The 20,587-nt window shown below is 42.4% G+C and overlaps 2 protein-coding genes across 9 annotated transcripts in view; one reads left to right on the plus strand and one right to left on the minus strand.

The window, feature by feature from the left end:
* The window catches only part of tsc2 (TSC complex subunit 2), a 49,264-nt gene extending 40,566 nt beyond the window's left edge, over nt 1–8,698 (plus strand). For 7 of the 8 annotated variants that reach the window (XM_042340938.1, XM_007910440.2, XM_007910445.2 and 4 more), the window contains 9 exons: nt 643–1,157; nt 1,311–1,389; nt 2,098–2,184; nt 2,562–2,748; nt 3,438–3,577; nt 3,871–3,949; nt 5,787–5,878; nt 6,657–6,755; nt 7,898–8,698. In XM_042340938.1, the coding sequence (XP_042196872.1) occupies nt 643–1,157; nt 1,311–1,389; nt 2,098–2,184; nt 2,562–2,748; nt 3,438–3,577; nt 3,871–3,949; nt 5,787–5,878; nt 6,657–6,755; nt 7,898–8,134 (1,515 nt within the window). In that variant the 3' untranslated portion in view covers nt 8,135–8,698. Of the gene's footprint in view, nt 1–642; nt 1,158–1,310; nt 1,390–2,097; nt 2,185–2,561; nt 2,749–3,437; nt 3,578–3,870; nt 3,950–5,786; nt 5,879–6,656; nt 6,756–7,621; nt 7,731–7,897 lie in introns of all 8 variants that reach the window. The other variant, XM_007910444.2, reaches the window with a different exon arrangement.
* Nucleotides 8,699–12,368: 3,670 nt separating this feature from the next.
* The window catches only part of pkd1a (polycystic kidney disease 1a), a 77,792-nt gene continuing 69,573 nt past the window's right edge, over nt 12,369–20,587 (minus strand). The window contains exons 43-46 of the mRNA XM_042341141.1: nt 20,099–20,386; nt 19,260–19,394; nt 16,408–16,722; nt 12,369–15,680 (exon numbers count right to left, since the gene is read on the minus strand). Coding sequence (XP_042197075.1) covers nt 15,036–15,680; nt 16,408–16,722; nt 19,260–19,394; nt 20,099–20,386 — 1,383 coding nt within the window. The 3' untranslated portion in view covers nt 12,369–15,035. The remainder of the gene's footprint in view (nt 15,681–16,407; nt 16,723–19,259; nt 19,395–20,098; nt 20,387–20,587) is intronic.

Below are 20,587 nucleotides of genomic sequence, written 5' to 3' on the forward strand. Positions count from 1 at the left end.
CGGTAAAGTTAATTGACTGTATATTTTGTGGGCGAAACGCGGAAGCCAATTGTTCACAGCAGTGTCACTTAATGATTAGTGTAGCTAATAGCACACATTGATAACTGCATTTGTGTTATACAGCTCTGCTCCGACACAGTGTGGAATTTACTTATAATGTTCATCACACTCCAAGTGGGTTAATTTTTCTCCTCTGACTTCAAGGCTCTTTAAAGCCTTCTGTATCTTTTTTCCACAACGTTGTGACAAAATGTGCTTCTGATCATGATGTTTGACTCAATCTGTATGAATTGACATCCCCTTCCTGTTTCAGGTTGATTTGCTCAAATGTACCTTTCAAATGTGTTGCTGGGTAGCAGTTAGGAGCTTTCAAATATATATTGGGCTACTTTTATTTAAAAAGAGAAGAATTCGTAGAATTTTTGCTAATAATTAGGGGATTTGGGAATGTAGAATCCTGCTATTTTTTGCTTAAAGATAAATTGTGAAAATATTTGCAATCTTACAACAACAACTTGAATTTATACCATGCCCTTCACCCGGGGCAGTCTTGGAGGTTGCAGAATGCTTAATGAATATTGAATGCATGAGGTGTTTTCGTTTGAGCAGTGTTCGCTATCTTCACTTTCCCCCCCGCTCCAGTCATCTTCAACTTCCAGCCAAGAGGAAGACAAATCCGCCCAGCCTGAGGACAGTGGGATAATGGGAATTCCAGGTGAGAGAGGCTTGCCACTTTCTGCAGCTGTGGATCCTTTGGAGGAAGAATTCAGCTTTGAGCACACTCAGGTTCTCAACAAGTCCAGCTCCTCCCCTGAGCTGCAGAACCTGCAGGAAGCCACGGAAATGCATGGCAAAGAGGGAGTCTCTGGCAAATCTACAGCTGAAGGGAAGCCAAGCAGACGCTCGGGGAGTATTGAAGAAGAAGGTTCTTCGAGCAGTAAATTGGAAGTGAATGATAACAACATGGGGAGCAAGCCAGACATTTTGCCACCATCTGAGAAAAAAGAACCACCTCAATCACCGAACCGCTACAGACCCAGGGGGCACACCATCTCTGATTCCGCTCCATCGAGGAGGGGGCGGAAGATAGAGAGGGATACTTTTCATAACCGCTCAGCAGCTTCAAATTCAGAGAAAATTAGTGGAATAAGCCCAAGGTAAGCTTGATGGCAATGTTTTTTTTATCCTAATGGGACGAGGTGTGTGTGTGTGTGTGTGTGTGGTGGGGGGGTGAATAGTAACCATTTTGTTGCAGAAAAATGACCTTCAATGACTTTTTGATGGAAGAAATCCACGTTTCTGTTTTGCAGTTTTGTTTTTCTGCAGCTGTATCATTCCCCTTTCTTTGGCAGTGAAGCGAACAAGCCTCTCCTTGTACCCAAGACTGAGGTGAATAAACTTTCAACAACTTGTGTTTACAAAGTACCTCTTGTGTAAAATAGTGCTTCAAAGTGCTGACTGGTGCACGGAGCAGGGTAATAATCTGCTAATAATTAAGCTGCTGACCAAAACACGATTGCAGTGATGTTTTTAGGCTGATTTGAGTTGATTTGATGGGTGGGGGGGGGGAGGTAGCAAAGAAAAGTGGTTTGGGAAGAGAATTCGGGACATGAGCTTGGTGGCTGATGCTCGGTGGTTTGGTGGAGACAGAAGCTCACAATGGAGCCAAGGTTCTAAGCTGCTGAAGCAAATTAAGAGCACTTTTGCTTTTTGTGTATTTTAACTTGGGGTGTTACTTTTAACGAGCATAACCATAGATGTGACGAGGATATACTTCATCCCTCCCTGCCAAATTTGAGCAGTGTGTTTGTTTGGTAAAGGCTTCAGTAGTCTGCTTTGTCTTGCTTTGCCTCCTCAAGGTTAAAACTGAGCAAGCCGCCTAGAGTTGGGGGGAGGGGGGGGGGTCGACTGTGCATTTTTGTGAATCAGTGTCATCTTGTACTAGAAAAGTAATGTTCAGTCTCTGTAAAGTAAGATCAGTGTTCATGTGTAAAAATTCTAATTCATATTTAGAATATATATTTATATTGTCTCTCCTGCATTCCAAAACAGGAATTCTTCTTTCTTGGGTAATTAATGAGTGTCCTTTTATTGTAGATCACAGAACGCGCCATTAAAGTCTTGGATCAGATGCCACCTTATGATACACATAAGATTGGTGTTGTGTATGTTGGTGAAGGACAGGTAAGGCTTTTCCCACAAGCCATTCTAGTTAAAGATCCTGTGGCATTATTTGAAAAGAAAGGGGGCTTTCTCCAGGTGTCCTGGCCAACAATTACCCAAATATAATTGGTCATTAACTTCATGGCAGTTTGTGGGACATTGCAATAACCTACAAATACACAGTCACTCCATTTCACAGGAAATCTTGTGAAGAGCTTCAAGGCATCCTTCCTCTATACCAAATGCAAGATTTTTACTATTGCCATTTGTGCATAGAGAATCCCGGTCTTTTTTGTTTTCCCTCTCTTTATTAAATGCTGTTTGTTTACTCTTCAGTGTGTCTTGGCCCAATTGGTAAACCCTTAGCTTGATTGCTTTTCTACCGTCCTGTGTTTCAGACAAATAACGAAGTTGAAATTCTGTCCAATGCCTACGGCTCGTCCAGGTATGCGCAGTTCCTGACGGGCCTGGGGAAGCTGATCCATCTACAGGATTGTAACCCAGAGCAGATTTTTCTCGGCGGCCTCGACACGTACGGTGATGATGGGCAATTCACCTACTGCTGGCACGACGACATCATGCAAGGTAAATGCATGCTAACTGGTGAACTGCATTCTTAATGGACTTCAGCATCTTGCTCCTGCAAAACCTTAGGAAGGTAGTGTTCGAACAGAACTTCCTGGAGTAATGGGTGAATAAACATGATACAGAAAGATGCTAACTGTGCTGCTTTCAATTTGAAGTTTACTGTATTTTCACCTCTTTAGAAATTTGATAGATGTACTGTATCTGGAAATTGTATTTGCTCTTTGTTTACAGTGTGCAGGTAAGCAGGAATGTGTTCTAATGAGCCAAAGCTCTCCAGTGGCCCAGTGGGTAAAGGCTAGTGACAGCCCACAGGATAGTACATGTGTGTGGATGTTGAGCACCAAAAGATACATCAACAACAACTTGCATTTACATAGCGCCCTTCACGCAGGGTAGCGTCCTGGAGTGCTTCATGTGGCGGAGTCTGACAAGCCAAAGGGAGGGGAAGGTGACCGTAAGCATGATCAAAAAGAAAGGTCTTTAGGTGGGATTTGAAGGTAGGGAGGGATTGGGCAAGGAAGAGGGATTGATGGAGAGAGTTCCAGAGTTTCAGTGCGTAGTGGCAGTAGGTTTGGCTAGCAAGTTTAGCAAATATCCAAATGGCAAGGATTGATGGACACGTGGATTTGAAAAACAGTCCGCCTCCATTACGCTTCTGCTCTGACCTTGCAATTTTTTGTTTCAAGCAATTTTTCACATTGCAACACTGATGCCAAATAAAGAGTCGGATAAAGCATGCTGCAACAAGAAGCGGCACATAGGAAATGACTATGTAGTTATCGTCTACAAGGACACCGAGGAAGAATACAAGCTGGGAACAATAAAGGTACAGCAGTGTTGCTGTGTGAATGAATGAGTTTCAATAAATCTCCTTTTATCGTTAGAAAGATGGAGAATTTGTTTGAAGTTTAACAAACATTGGCATCGACTTGCAAGTTGACGTGTCCCATTCTTATCGCGTGTTCCCATCCCGACCCCATGAGGACATCAAGGTGGCAGTAAAGAGCTGTTGTGAAACTTGTTTTCAGTAAGATGTTCAGTCAAATATTTCAGTCAGACAGCTTGTGATTTTATTTGCTTGAAAGCCAAGTGTTTTGTTTATTTTTGTAACTGTTACAGGGTCAGTTCAATTTTGTGGAAATAATTATCAAAGCTCTGGATTTCGAGAGCAATCTGGTAACACTACAAGCTCGGAAGGGTAAGTCACGTCAAAGATTCCATCTTATATAAGCTGATGGTATTGATCTTAAAGAGGGTGAAGGAATAGAGAGACCTGGGGGTTCATATAAGTAAATCTTTGAAGGTGGCAGGACAGGTAGATAAAGCTGCTAAAAAAACATACGTGATACTGGGCTATATAAATAGGGGGATAGAATAAAAAAGTCAGGAAGTTATGATGAACCTTTATATAAAACACTGGTGAGGCCTCAGCTCGAGACTGTTCAGTTCTGGGCCTCACACTTTAGGAAGGATGTCAAGGCATTGGAGAGGGTGTGAAGGAGATTGACCAGAATGGTACCAAGAATGAGGGGCTTCAGTTATCAGGAGAGACTGGAGAAGCTGGGATTGTTCTCCTTGGAGCAGAGAAGGTTTAGAGGAGACTTAATAGAAGTTCTCGAAATTATGAGGGGATTTGATAGGGTGAACAAGGAGAAACTATTCCCTCTGGCGGGAGGGTCGGTAACCCGAGGGCACCGATTTAAAATATAATAATAATTCTTGCATTTGATATAGCGCTTTTCACGTCTTCTAGACATCTCAAAGCGCTTCATAGAATATACTGTAAAGTGAATTCACTGTATATTTATGAGCAAAATATTGTTAAATGAAACATTTAGGAGGGGAGTTGAAATTTTTTTTCACACAGCAAGTTGTTCAGATCTGGAATGTATTTCCTCAACAGGTGGTGGAAGCCAATTCAATAACAACTTTTAAGAGAGTGTTGGGTTACTTCTCAAACCGTCTTTATGCGTGTAAAATAATCTTCAGACTTCAGGGAGATTTCAAAAGTTTTGCTTTATTACCGCACCGCAAACAGGTTACAGTCCAGGCACACTCTTGTGGTCGAACAAAGAATACTTGGCACACATTCCATATATAGATATAATGCTCCAATCACAATGATGTGATTAAGTTTTGTGTCTACCACTCTAATACCACCCCCTTCTAGCTGTCTCTCATATCCCTAACTCCGTCTCTTTAACTGTCCTAATATGAATTTGTTATTCAGTTACTCTTTCCTGTCTTTGTTCTCCATCCTTGGGCAGCTATCTGGTCCATTCCAGGTTAACCTACTCTATGCTGATTATAAGACCACTAGCCTGAGCAGTTTTTGTACAGGGTCACTATCAGTCATTCAGGCCAGAACTCCTGTTCTCCTTCAGAGAGGTAGATAATTATTTGGGGAGGACAAGTTTGCAGGGCTATGGGGAAAGCGCGGGGGAGTGGGGTTGATTTGGAAGCTCTTTTCAAAGAACAAGCACAGGCACGATGGGCCGAATGGCCTCCTTCTGTGCTGTATAATTCTATGATTCTTGTAAACAAAAGTCAAAGCAAAAACAAATCACGCTCAGCTAGCAAAATCTGGCATTACGAAGGACAGTATCTAATAATAATAATCCTTGCATATGATGTAGCACCTTACCACATGGTCAAAACGTCTCAAAGCTCTCAACAGGATATACTGTAAAGTGAAGTGACTGTATTTTGAGTGCAAAACATGGCAGCTAATTGCATACAGCATTTATTTATCTAAATTACACGCTCCTAAATTCACATTTGGTTACTTTGTTTTTTTAAAAAAAAGAGCGTGTTGCATTTTTGTAATATATTCTCTTCGTTGGCACATGCCTCTCTCTGTTCCTGATCCCCAGCCACCCCACTGCAGTTCCATGGGGGCTGGTTTCTCTTTGGTACCCTTTGGTGACCTTTGGCAGTGAGTATTTTACTTTTGGGGAATGGGGGTCGTGCGAGAGATGTCTTGGTTTATGTAATAAATATGATGAATAGCTAATATAGCTGTCTTTATCTTGTAGTCATGGAGGGCCTAGTAGACACAAGTGTGGCTAGAATTGTGTCTGATACAAATCTCCCTCAGCTAGTCCGACAAATGGCGTTGCATGCAAATGTAAGTACAAGGAGCATATTGCTTCAGTTTTTACACTTGAGTTCAGCTTCATTGTAGTAGGGTTTCTGCTAAGCGCATTCACTTTGCTTATTGAATGCTCTTTGTTACCCAAGCTCACAAGCACAATGTTGTATCTGTTTAGTTTTTCCACATTTCATGTATTCATAAATTCTGGTAACTTTCTGTGTTACAGCCTTAATAAGTTATTTATCCCCCCCACCCCCATCTGCCAATTTCAAAATACTGTTCATTATTTTCCTCCAGGTTTCTGAGTTGAGTTACACAGATTCTCTGCTTTAAGTACCCCATGTTGGTCCTTTCCTCTATACATAATGATCCTCGCATTTGATATGATGTGATACACATAACAATCCTTGAATTTGATATAAGAACAAATATTCCTTGCATTTGATATGATGCCTTTCATGTTGGGAGGACATCTCAAAGCGGTTCACAGGATTTACCGTGAAGTGCAGTGATTGTATTTGCAAATGAACATCTGGGCTTCCTACCCGACCACATTTTAAAACGAATTCTATCAATTTTTTGGACATGTCCAGAATATTTTCTTCTCCCACCCCCTGTTCTTTGGATAGTTTGAATATTTATAGGCGTGATCTCCTGAAACCAATCTTTTTTGGAAAATTAAATTGAGCCCCTGTTTGAGCGAAGTCTGATTGCAGAGTACAATTACCATCGCCAACCGCTGTGTTACAAAACCGTAATCTGACAGTGTTAGGTTTGGGAATGTTCAATTCTCGTGTTTTCTGCTCACCAGATGGCTTCAGTCGTGCACCACAACAGTGCCGTGCCTTCAGAAGCTTATGCGTCAAAGTGGTTAGCAAGACTGCGACAGATTAAGCGGATCCGATCCAAGGTACCCACATTGTAGATCAGTTTTCACCGAGCTTTTATGTTTGTTTTTCATGGGGAGGAAGAGGGGAATGTTGTGCTCAATGAGGTGTCAGGGCTGAACAGTGCAGCACTCCCCCACCCCCGCACCCAACCTATGGTCTCCATTGTTTACTTATTAGATCATGGCTGATCGAAACCAAATAGAGTCATGATCTAATAGAATGGCGGAAGAGGCTTGTGAGGCTGAATGGCCTTCTCCTGTTTGCTTCTATGACCAGCACCCTCAGGCCAGCCTCAGAGTCTCCTCAGCCCCAAGAAATGTGCTTCAGCTCCAATCACGCACTTCAACAATTGGCAGTATTTTTTATCCCCACTTTCCACTCCAGTATTGTGGCATTTCTGAATGCTATTATGCCAAACCAGTGGTGGCTGGGAGTCAATTGAGGTGCATTTATACAGCAGTAGGAGTGAACTCCGTCGTTACTTAACTCCCACTCTCCAGGTTATGTAGAGGGCAGGCATCCAGCGCAATTCACAGCCACCCATCCATGTGATTTGAGCGGTATAAAACAGTGAATAGGAAAGCAATTGCACTTGCTAATCAAATGCACTGAATAATTTCAACTAAATTTTATCCCTAGTAAAGATGATCCCAGACTCTTTTCCATGTTTCCATGTTCCCTTTTAAACCCCTCTGGGCATCAGCCTCTTTCTATCTCTTTCCCCTTCCGCTGTTCTGCGCTATGGAAATCAAACCCACCCACACTTGCATTCAGAAATCACTGTTTATAGAAAATGCATAGCCACTGAGGTCTGTATCCATGTACAGTCCAGAGAGTCTACTTCTTGAAGTCTTGACCTGAGTGTTTACTTGCTCAAACACTTTAGAAAAATAGTTATAGAAACAGAAGGAAAACTTCTCATTCGGGAACACTGGACATGAAATCAAAGCATTTGCTGCATTGGACTAGTAACTACCCAAGTACAGTGAATGAAGGTCAGTGAATGTTTCTTTTCCCTCATTCACTAGCACCTTATTCCGTTCTTGAGACGAGGCTTGTGAGCTTCATTGAAGTGCTTGTCCACACTCCAGCTTGTTAACCGTGAACATGCTGCAGTGGCTTCTTTTGTAGATAAGTTATTTTTTTCCCTCTTTTGCACAAGGTGTACGAAGACATGCAGTACCGGCAGAACTCTGGAATCTCCTTGATTCAGATGCACTCCACTGGTCAGAGTAAAGCTTCTCACCATCACCCCCACCATCACCACCCACACCCCCACTATCAACAGCAGCACCCTCCTCATCACCATTACCCAGCACAGCAGTCAGCTCCCAGTGCAGAAACTGGACAGAGGAAGAGGCTGATGTCCACAGTGGATGATTTCACAGACTTTGTTTAACCCGATTGCATGTGCATCTTCCTTTCAAAGTGTGAAATCACTACATACTGAAGCCAAACCCTATTTTGGGTGTGCGGAAATTTTTATTTTCTGTCTCTTCCTCTCTTTCTCTCTCTCTCTGTTACTGCTTGTGAAGAAAAAAAAGTGCTGCTTTCTACTGGCGTCAACAAAGAGAAAAAAATAACTGCTAGTTTTAACAACGTAGCGTTGCGTGAGGAAGATGCCGAGAGCTTGCTAGAAGCCACTGTTAATTATGCTGTAAGGAAGCCAGGGTGGGGGGGGGGGAGTAGGGTCGTCAAGCTGTGACATGGACCAAGTGTCCCGAGCAAACCTCCTCCAGGTTCGATGTTGACAGAGAGCAATGAAGATAAATGGATAGAAACGAGGCCTGAAATCTCAGTTCCTTTTCTGAATTGGAAAATTGTTTTTGTGACAACTGACTTTGTGCAATTACCTGGCGGAAAATGAATGAATGTCATTCCCCGAACATTTCAAAACGCAGTCGTCAGTGTTTGTATGATTCTAATTAAGACTAAAAATGAATAAATCAAATTTTAAAAACAATTTGATGAGGCTTGTACCGTTTCGTTTTTAGACTCTGTGATATTATTTCCAGATTATGAAGCACAGCATGTACCCAGCACTGGGAGACGAAAGTCCTAGTTGGTAGAACAATCACAGCTGGACAAGTTATCTGAGTAAATCAGTAAGGAAACTTGCTATTGAGGGAAATCAATTGCTCTTATTAGTGAGTTTAGAATTTCTGTCAGATTTGAAAAGGTCCTCGTTTCTGAGGTGGTTGTTTCTGAATTGGCTTGTTTACTGTTAGGTTCGCTCACAGTGCGACACAGTTCGCTCACAGTTCTCTGGGACGTTACCCTGCATGAGATGCACTATATAAATGCAAGTTGTTCGCCATTGATGAAAGATGGTGTTCAATGATTGAATCCTCAAAGCGAATACTCCTTGCTGTGCAGAAATGAACTAACGGTGAATTGATTCACAAATTTTGAGAAAAAGCGAAAAATTATACCAAATGTAAGCAACTTCAGATCTTTAGCAAATTTGACAAGTAAAAAATAAAGTTGTAAGATGTTTGAAAGCTTTCTTTTTTTTAAAGCTATTTATCACTGAAACATTTATAGGACTCTCCAGCACAGTAATTTCTGTCAAATGTACCGACTGTATTTGTAGGCAAGTAGGCAGCCGGATTGTGCAAAATAATGTCTCACAAACAATTATGAGGTAGGTGAATGACCAATTTATCTGGAGGACTTGCTGTATTTTATAACTGTTAGAAATATTTGATAGAAGGTAAAAGTCTCTTGGCTGAAATTACCATATGTAATGTGTGTTTATTATTAATGTAATTATGTCCAGTTCAGTGCACAAGGATTCAGCTCACATTTGATCCGTCAAAACTTTATTTGACTTTGTCCTTCAGTGCATCAGTAATGTTTTTGACATAAAGATTACAAATGTTTACACATTTTTCTTGAATTAACACTGCACTGGCAGGGTTGTGGGGAACAGAGAGTGGGGGGTGAGGGAGGAAGAGAATGAAATACTTCCTGGAGTTTGCGTCTGAATTGAACATTTCAACTTTCCCTAGAAAAATTGTCAATTATTAAAAGAAAATTGGAATCTCAGCCAAGAGGGGCCTTGAGCAAGCTATGTTACACAGACATAAAGAGAACCGAAAACTTCACTGAAATGCATAGAAAAAACTTTCAATTTTAAGTGTTTTGTTAAATGCACACCGCTGACAAAAATGAATTTCAGTCCAGCTAAAGCTCTTTGCAGTTTGATATGTTGGATCATTTTTTTACAGTTGCTTCACTGGTCCATGTTGTAACAAGCCTACGATTAGAGTTGAAATAAAGAGCCCTTTTGGTACTTATCAGAAATGATGTTCTAAAGCAATTTACTCTGCAATACTATACCACTTTAAACAGGCTAGTTCTGGGCTGGTGTGCCAATACGTAGCTGCACAGTATTCACCTTCTGTAAGCTACCTTGTGGAATGGGCAGAATTGGTTATCGTAATGCTTGATGTAACAGTTTTGAGAATATATTAGAATTTGTGAGATTTTAAATCTTGGTTTAATATCGGCAGATGCCCACTTACTTGTAATGCTAATAATAATCCTTATATTTGATACAGTGCTTTGACACTTCTCAAAGCACTTCACAGAATGTACTGTAGAGTGAATTGACTATGTTTTGTGGGCAACTGCACACAGCAGTGTTTCACAAACAGTTGTGGATGACCAAATTATTATTTTATTTTTGAAGGAATTATAACCCCTGGAAAATCCACCAGTCAACTAACAATTGGTTTCCTACTCCTGCTTGGTAAACAGAGATGTGTGGAGTAAAGAAATTTGCCAAAGGTTTCACCCCACCCTAGAATTGAAGCCTGGTCCTCTCGCTTGTGAGGCGAGTGCTACAGAATTCCACTTATCGCTTTTCTGTGTACATTTGAGAGTTCTCCCGTTCACAAAAGAGAGTGTAATGAATGTTGTCAAATTTCACCTGTCAGGTCCATGGAGATATTAGTCTCCTGATGTGGACTAGGTTTGCACATATTCAATTGTGGTGACAAAAAGAGGGGAAAAAAATATTATCAGGAATGGCTTTATTACTTGTCATAACCTTAACAAACTAAAATAAATACAAAAAACAAGTTAAATAAAAAATAAAGCATTATAAAATCTTTGCCTGTACTCCCATCTTTTACAACCCTATTCGTCTGCCCCTTTTATTTCAACATTTTAAAAATGATGATCCACGTCTACATTTTTTCTTTCCTTTACATGTTTCTAACCTTGCCCTCAGCATTTCCAAGTATTAAAAATAAGTTTGTGCTTTACATTGTTCTGTTAACTTAATTATCATCTGATTCAGTGAATAAAACACATACTTTTCTTCATATCAGAATGCCAAACGGTTACCTTTTTGTAATGCCTCAAGGTTACTGCTCAGTCACTGTACTGTAATAATAATAATCCTTGCATTTGATATAGCGCTTCTCACGTTGGGAGGACGTCCCAAAGCGCTTCACAGAACATACTGTAAAGTGAATTGACTGTATATTTGTGGGCGAACGCGGCAGCCAATTGCGCACAGCAATGTCCCACAAACAGTCGTAGATTGAAAATGACCAATTTATTATTATTTTGGAGGGATTATTATTAGGCTCTGTGTGGAGTAAGGAAACTTGCCCAAGGTTTCGCCCTCTGCCTGGAATTGAACTCAGGTCTCTCACTTGCAAAGCGAGTGTTCTAACCACTGAGCTACAGGACTGTAATATGTACTGATAATAGAGTTGCAAGTGCATTTACAAAGCCGCAAAGGTTATTCAGCAAGTCTGCAGAATGCAGGAAGTAAGATAACTATTCAGACTGCCAAGCATCCCCCTTCTTGCCAAAAAAATAAAAATTCTACCATGAGATACTCCCATCCCGTATATTTGATAGGATAAATCACCACAAAGTGATGAACTTTTTTTGTGAAATATTTTCCAACTTCCAGAAGGTACTTGGGTAATACATGGAGCACAATGAATCTTTCACCTAGTTTACACTATTTTGTCCCTCTTCCATTGGTGACATTGTTCCGATCAGGATTGCACCACTGTGGTGTTTGATTTGACACCAGACATGGCAATGTTGCCGTAAGTGTTTTTTTAATTATACTGGGCTCAAACGACGACACTGAGCCATTGAGACCAGCAAGACCCCAGGATCAGTCTCTGGTCAGTACTATTAACAATTCTCAGGAGGAGTGGCTGCAATGGAGAGGAAGGAACAAGGGGAAGAGTTCATCTCCTCTAATCACCATCCAGTGAACCCAATTGCAAAGTATATATCTGGACACTGTGAGAGAATAGGGCTGAGGATGGCAGGTATTCTGGAAGGATGAGATCAAATGAGTTCAAAAGTTGCTTCATCCATATCTTTGATGCTCAGGTCCTCCACATATTATGCTCTAAATCTACTATGCTTATTCATTGTCATTTAATACCGTATTCCTCCTGATGCTGTAAAGATATCAATTGCAGTTAATCGTATTACTTGGGAGAAAAGATAGAAAGATCTCAGATAAAGTGTTTTTACACCTACTTATGGAACAGTAAAGGGTAAATAATAATGATCCTTGCATTTGGTATAGCGCCTTATGTCGGTGAGATGGCTCAAAGCGCTTTGCAGGATATACTGTAAAGTAGATTGTGTATTTATAAATACAGCATTTATTTTTCTTCCTCCTAGAAAGCAATAAAAACTGAATCCAAGGCAGTTACACATGTTTCAGGTTAGTTTATATTGTCACGAGGGTGAAATTATAGCAGCTGAATCCCTCAATTAGACACCTGCCATACGATTTGCCTGTTTCCACTCCTGTGTGGATGTGAATTCATGTTTTTTTGTTACTAAGAAATAAAGGGAGTGTTAGATCATGAGTTAATGATTTTAAGAAGTTTGTATAGTCAAAAAAACTTTGCCGTCATTGCCTTTAATTCTGCGTTGCTATTTATAGATATAAGAATAATATATCACATTTCGAATAATATAATCATTGCATTTGATTGAATGTAAAAGATAGTTACGTTCTATCTGAGAGGGCGTTTCTCTGATTAGTCATTTTACTGCAGGTTAGATGCTTGTTAAAGGATGCCACAGAGAGCTGGCAAAATGTAGAGATGTAAATCTTTCCCTCCACTCAGTGATCCCCTTTCTTACCTGTGGGGTGCCAGCTATCCTCTGGAGTGCACAGCCGTTTCCAATTATAGAGAACATCTTTCTGTTTAATTACTAATGACTGAGCCTCATTCCTCTGGCCACAATCCCTTCCCTCTCCGTTGACTGATGTAAGGATTGGCTTGTGTTGTTTCTCTGCTAAGGGTGGAGCGAATGATCTCACTCGAGTGTCTGCTCTCGTGCCATCTGCTTATGTTCTATTGTCTAAATATAGATACTGATGATAAATCACAATAAAAAGCCACAATGGGCTCCGAGATGTGTCGACAGGGAGGAAAGAAACTCCAGTTTTTATACATTGAAGTTGTTCGCCACTTTCCCATTAAATGCTCATGTGGTCAGATGTCAGCAAATCAGACAAAATGGAGGACAACGCATGCTTGAGGATGGTTAATATGGAGAATGACCTCCCCCTTCCGCAGTTTCATGGTCAATTGGAGTTACTGTTTAATGGTTAATTGAAGAACTTACAATTCTAGACTGATTCTTCACACCTTCAGGTGGCAAAGATAATCAGGAACCCGTTTGGAAAAAAATTATATTTATAATAATAATAATCCTTGCATTTGATATAGCACCTTATCATGTCATTGAGGTGTCTCAAAGCGCTTCACAGAATATACTGTCAAGTGAATTGACTGTATATTTTGTTGGTGAAAAATATTTAGTTTATCTTTTATATATATGTATGTGTATGTTCTCTCTCTCTCTATATATATATATAATGCACATGTTTGAGTGCCTGGCACTGAGAGGGAGGTGATCAATTGCACACAGTTCAAAATAGACTGCACCATATCATTAGTCTCAGTTTCGTTTCTTAGCCAGTCCCATGACGTCACCTGCACTTGCCTCACAAACATCTGCAGAAATTGGCAAACTAACTACAGGACCTGAAGTTTACCAGTGCTCCTTTGGGAATGGGTTGGTGAGGTTTGCTCTGATTCTCACTGGTTAAAGTAAAAGTGAATAACCAAGTAATCTGCGCAGAGAAGGGAAAAGCACATTAAATATGGTCTAGAGATCTACAAAAAGGATATCTGGTGATGTGATGGCTCTGTACAAAAACTATATTTCAGCAACATGAGTGCTTGTGTATGATTTCTGGCTTTTTATGGTCATGTTGTAATACTGTTAGTCGTGATCCTGGGACAATGTCTTTATCACAAAAATATTACAGATTTAAAACAATATGGTTATTTTACATTTGTTTACAAATGTGGTCTGGGATTAAGTCCTGAAAGTGAACAAATTCATAGCAAACATCAACTTGCTGAACTGTCAGTGAGAGATTTAGAATGCTAATTTGAAACGTCACATTTCAACTCACTTATCAGTTAGTTGGTTAGACTTACTGTCCTGGCAGAGTCTATTACCAGTGCAAAGTGAAGTGTGCTAACAACGTGAAACCATCATGGAGATGGAGGGACCTTTGGCATTTTACTTCTGTTCTCTCTTTACCCAATGGAGCTACTCATGACTGAATATCAATTACAGTATCATGCTTTCTGACTAGTTACAACACGAGTACTTGTGTATGATTTCTGGACATGTTGTAATACTGTTAGTCGTGATCCTGGAACAATGTCTTTATCACAAAAAAATTACAGATTTAAATCAGCTAAAACAATATGGTTACTTTACATTTGTTTGCAAATAAAGGTGCAGCGTAACTTAACCAAAAAAATACTGTCTTGTAAATTAATTTTGTGCTCTGACTTTTCCCTCTCTCAATAATCAACCTGAAGCAATTAAAACAACAGTATTTTTTTTAAAAAAGTGCACCTTTCAGCACATAGCTAAGAAAGCAAATTTGTATTATCTTTCCTTCCAAACGGTCCTTGAAATAAAGTGCTCAGTATAAAGTAAACCATACGCTTCATGTCTTTTTTCAAACATCTTCATACTTTGGACGTGATCCCAAAACATTTGGAATCTATTTTTGAAGTGGAATATTGTGTTTTGTTGTCTGAGATCGCCTGCACCAGAGTTAAGTTGCTCTACAATGCTACATCTATGTATTTCCTTCTGTTTGTGGTCCCTGAAGTAAATTTCTGTGTCTTGCTTCATTGGTTGCAGAAGTGGGGCTCTGTATTACCCTGGTGTCAGCTTAGACTGGATCTGATTGCATCCAACCCATCTCACTCTGTATTTGTGTGTGTTCCGTCTTGCATTGTGGTGTTTGGCCCTTGCTTCTCGGGGACCTTGGCATGTCTTTGTGGGTCCTTGGTGCCCTGCGTTCCTTGGGTTTTCACTGCAACGTCCTCGCCTAATGGGATGCTGTTGAATGGCCACCTCTCCTCAGTGCCTCTGGTGTTATTTACCTTCGCGATGCTTCTCAATGTCCGCAACGATAGCCCGATATTATCATTCTCAGGCTTCTTGGTCACCCCAACCTTCTTGTGTCCCCATGGCTGCTGATTCTGACAATACACCGTGACTGGTTCTTCAGTCTTTCTCTCCCTCTTCCTCATTCGTATCCTACCCTGGAGGTCCTGCAGCTTGCACTCTAGCTGATAGATGTCTTCTGTAATCTGGTTCACTCGGTCAAACTGCTCCAGCAGGCTCTCAAAGATGGGCACCAGGCGGAGGATGTTTGATTCTATCTCCGCTGCTTCATTTGGCCTGGCCAGATGGAAGGTGTCCACCGGGATGGAGATGGTGGAGGTGGAGGACATGGAGATGTCTGAGACGGTGCTGGCAGTATGGAGACAGCTGGATTTGGAGTCTCTGGAAGAGCGAGAGGGTAAGGGAACCATTCCTTCAAATCTCACTTTATGACGGAACTGTAGGGAAATGGATTCAAATAAAAATTGGTTCAAATCTCAAAATAAACCAATAAATTAAAACCATAACCTGAGACTAGTTCAAATGTAAGCAATTGGTAAATAGCGCTTCAGCTACCTTAGGTGTTGTAGCAGTAGCTGGCTGGGTTTATTTGTGACTTTTAGCTCTAGGCAAATTCACTGAAACTCTTACTATTTCTCAACCAAGCTCTGAGAAGGAATTAAATGTCTTCAGGAAAGATCACAAGATCAGTTTGGATGGAGAAAGCCTTTGGCCCATTTCATCTCATTCCTGCTGCCACCCCCTACCCCCCCCAAGCTGTTTCTTAAATTAATCCACATCCTGGTTTCAACCACCCTTCAGAGTATCCTGTTCCATGGGCAGGATCCCATGGAGGGTATGATTGGAAGCTTCTGTGGAGTGGAGCAGTGGGTCCATCTTGACAGAGGAGAGGATTGTCTTGAAGACAATACGACAATCAACAGCACAGGGAATGGGCAGAATAATACTCTGGGCAGCAGCCACATAGAGTTACATGAGAGTGATGCAGCACAGAAACCAGTCATTCGATCCAATTAGGTTGTGCTGGTATTTATACTCATCTCTCCTATTCCCTTCACCTATACATCTCTATTCCCTGATCCAATGATGATTCCCTCCTGTTTCCCTCCTTTATTTACTAAACTACTTTTCAAGTGTATTTGTAACTTGACACTGTGTACCTACTTCTTTCACTTTGCTCATACCAATCCATATTTTCAGTCTTCTGAGAAATAAATCCACCATCTCGTAGTCTTGTGGTTCGAAGGCCGGCCTATGCATCTCCAACCGCAAGCTTCTATAATTCTGAATGAGGACAGCAGCAAACAGACGCAGGACAACCCAGATCTCGATGACCATGTAGCTGATGTAGTAGATGTAGCAGGTTCTCGGGCACTCGATGAGGCTCTGTCTGAGACTGACCCCTCTGTGAATCACGGCAAGCAGCGACAGCATGCTGCTTCCAAATGTCTTGAAGTTCTCCAGACCAGCAGAAAAAGACTGGAATGTAAATCAGGCAGTTGGTGAAATGTTCTAGCTATTTGTGGTAAGTGGTCAAATGATGCAAGTGCTCACTGACAAGTAACCCACTGGATGGGTAAGGGCAGCAGTAAAGTGTATGAAAAGGTTCCATGTCGGGGACAGGGCTCCGAGACTCCACCCTGCATGAGGGGCGCTATATAAATGCATGTTATTGTTGTCGGGATCTGTGCTGTGTGAGCTCAGCTGGGGGCAGATGTGTGGCTATAACTGGCTTCAATGCTCCTTTGGGTTATGGAGGTAAAAGTGAGCCATGGTTCTCTGCTTCTGAGAGGCATCTGGAGTTCACTCAGGGAGGTGTGTGTGTGCACATACAACAACAACAACAACTTGCACTTATATAGCATCCTCCACACAGGGCAGTGTCTCAGAGCACTTAACAGTGGCAGAGCCTGACTCCGAGCCGGGGGTGGGGGGAGAGGTGGCTGTAAGTACGGTCAGACAAGCTGATAGAACATAAGGACCTGGAGTCGATGCTGGAGGAGGCAAACTAGATTTGTGTGTCATCCGCAAACATGTGGAAGTTTATCCCAAGTCTGCAGATGACATCACCCAGAGAGAGCATATAGATAAAGAAAAGAAGAGGCCAAGGATGGAGCCCTGGGGTACCCGACAGGTGACCGGGCGGGGATGGGAGGAGAAACCATTTGCTGAGATGAAGTGGAGGCGGTTAGTAGGACTCGAACCATGCGAGTGCGGTCCCACTAAGGTGGATGAGGGAGGAGAGCCGATAGAGGAGGATGGAGTGGTCGACTGTGTCGAACGCAGCAGAGAGATCCAGGAGGACGAGGAGGCAGAGGGAGCCCTGGTCACAGATAGAGAGAATGTCGTTTGTGACTTTGACATGCGCTGTCTCTGTGCTGTGGGCAGTCGGAGAAAACCAGACTGCAGGGGTTTGAGGAGGGAGAAGTGTGACCGAAGCTGACCTGCAACAATGCGTTCCAGGACTTTAGCAAGGAAGGGTAGGTTGGAAATGGGACGGTAGTGTGAGAGATTAGAGGGATTGAGGGTGGTTTTTTTGAGGAGGGGGGTTGATGACACTGGTTTTCAGGGAGAGTGGAACAGAGCCTGAGGAGAGAGACTGGTTGACCATATTGGCCAGAAGGTGGGAGAGAAGGGGATCAAGGTAGCAGGTGGTGAACTTCATCCAGGTGATTGTGGGTGAGAGGGAGGGAGAAATGGGGGCAAAGGAGTGGGGAGTGGCAGGAACCCTGGCGGAGGGAGAAGACGGTGTGGATGATCTGGATGGGGTGGAAGGGGACATGGGGTGGGGAGGATGATGCAGCCAAGCGGATATTTTCAATTTTTGAGGCGAAGAAGTCTAGAATCTCTTCGCACTGGGCGTTTGATGTGAGGATAGAGGGAGCTTGAGGTGGTGCATGGAGAAGGTGATGGACAGTGGAAAACAGCGTCTTTGGATTGTCGTTGGCCCCCAGGTGACTCTGGAGTAAAAGTCAGTTTTGGACTGTGAAAGGGAGAGGTGGTGGGTGTGGAGGAGCTCGAGCCACAGCTGGGTGAGGCTGGATTTCTGCCATCTGCACTCGAGTGTATGGGTTTGTGTTTTGAGTGAGCGGAGATAACTGTTGTACCAGGGGAGCGGGGTGGGGGGTTGGGTTTGTAAACAACCCTGGATTTCAGGGAGGCAGGGAATTGATGGTTGTGGAGAGATGGTCATTCAGCAGCTTGATGGCTGCATCAGGATCACTGTGGGTGGAGGGCCAGAGGGAGAGGAGGACCGAGGAAGAGAGGGCATTTGTGAGGGACTCAGGGGAAGCTTTTTCCAGGGGCAGAAAAAAATTATGGATGGCTTGGAAAAGGGGAGAGGGATGCAGGTGGAGAGGGAGATGAGGAAGTGGTCCGAGATGACCTTGTCCGTTGGACAGGTCGGAAATTCAAGGCCATGTATGATGTGCTATGTGTGCTCATATGTCTGTATTGTGGTGTGTGTACGTTTGAACATTGAGTCAGTACAGGACTGTGCTTGGCTGTGACCTCTTCCCCTCCCTCCTCCCTCAAATGATAGAATAGCTCATTAGACTCCAACAGTAGTCCAAAGCACACTCTGGGGCCCCAAATCTTGGCTCTTGCCAACCTGCACCTAAAACTTTCCAGAATTAGGTTAGCAGGATAATCAGGGAGAGAGTAAACAATCTATCTCTGGAATTTCCATGTGTAGGTGGGATGCATGGAATTCCCAATTTGGTTTGGATACCCTTAAGCATGGTGATGGGTTTCTGCATGTGTCAGACACCCGGCTGACCAAATGAAAATGATAAGAGTAGCCTGCCGACACTCACTCGGAAAGCTTACACGTGAGTAATTTGTATTCTTTATTGTAATACAAATGAAAGGTTTATTATATGGCTGATTAGAAGTGGAATCATCCTCCAGTGGATGGAAAAAGATGTCAAACTCTTTCAGGAAAGGAGGGGAAGAGGCAAAAGAATTGGGGGACAAGCATAAAAAACAACTGATGATTCCACAATACAAACACCTACCAAATAGCCCAGCTGTGTATAGGCAAGAAGGAAGAAAATGAATGTTACGACCATCGCCCGGAGCTCCTTTCCAGAGTTGTTCAAGGTCTTCCCAAAGATGGACCACTGTCTGATGAAGCGGACTTGACGAGCAGTCTGTTCCCCATCAAAACAGAGGCAAATTGTAATAAGCAATAACCCATTAAGCTTCCATGTAAATGTAAATATATAATACCGCCCACAGTCTACCAAAATGCAGTACACTTCCAACACTAAAATGGAATTTCAAGTGCGATGATTCATTTCAAATGTAATTGGTGACGTACAATGCTGGAGTGCTGAACGGCCCCCATTATAATAGAATAACGGGGCATCAGTCCTTCAGATGACACGTTAAACCGAGGTCCTGTCTACCTTTTCAGGTGGACGTTAAAGATCCCGTGGGACTATTCAAAAAGAGAAGGGAGTTTCTTTCTCCCGGTGTCCTGGCCAACAATTCCCCAGACAAAATTAGTCATTTGTTTCATGGCTGTTTGTGGGATGTTGCTGTGCCCAATTGTGCTGCTGCAATTGCCTACAAAATACACAGTCACTCCATTTCATAGTAATTCCTGGTCAGCTCGGGATATGGGTTGGGAGGAGGGGAGGGGATTTTATAATAACATAATAATCCTTGCATTTGATATAGCGCCTTATTATGTCTTGGAGACGTCTCAAAGCCCTTCACAGGATACACTGTAAAGTGAATTGACCGGATATTTTGTGGGCGAAATGTGGCACAAATTTTTAGATTGTAATTTACATTAAATCGATGCTACTTTGCAGCTAATATTCCAGATAAAGCTCTGCGACTGCTGTACCTTAATTGTCAGAAGGAAAAGCAGGAGGGCGGCCAGGCTGGTGAACAAGTAGCTGAGGGAGGCCACATGGTAAAAGTTGGGGAAGCCATCTGGGTGGGCGCGGTATGTCAGCCACTGCCTATCAGCAAGCTTCGCCCGCCACAGGTGCACTGCCACACAACAGGCGCTCAGGACGATGACAGCCCACTGCATGTAGCTCCAGAACCGCTTCAGGTAAGGCGCTCCTTCGCGGCTCATCGAGAGAAATTCGGTGATGATGAAATAGAGAACGAAAATCATCAGGAAAACCTGAACACAAAATACGCACATCGTTTATTTTTAATGCTGCTGTTAAAAACGAGACTTTGATAACTTCTGGTTCTTTCAAACTCTTCGGATCCCCACCCCCCTCCCCCCACCCAAAAGTTGTTTTATTGCATTAAAGCAAAGCTACTAACCCTGCTGTAGCGATGCCAGCTCTGTGTGTCAGTGCAGTTAGTGCCAAAAGAG

Source organism: Callorhinchus milii, unplaced genomic scaffold, assembly GCF_018977255.1.
Source record: "Callorhinchus milii isolate IMCB2004 unplaced genomic scaffold, IMCB_Cmil_1.0 Scaffold16, whole genome shotgun sequence".
In the NCBI taxonomy this organism is placed as follows: domain Eukaryota; kingdom Metazoa; phylum Chordata; class Chondrichthyes; order Chimaeriformes; family Callorhinchidae; genus Callorhinchus; species Callorhinchus milii.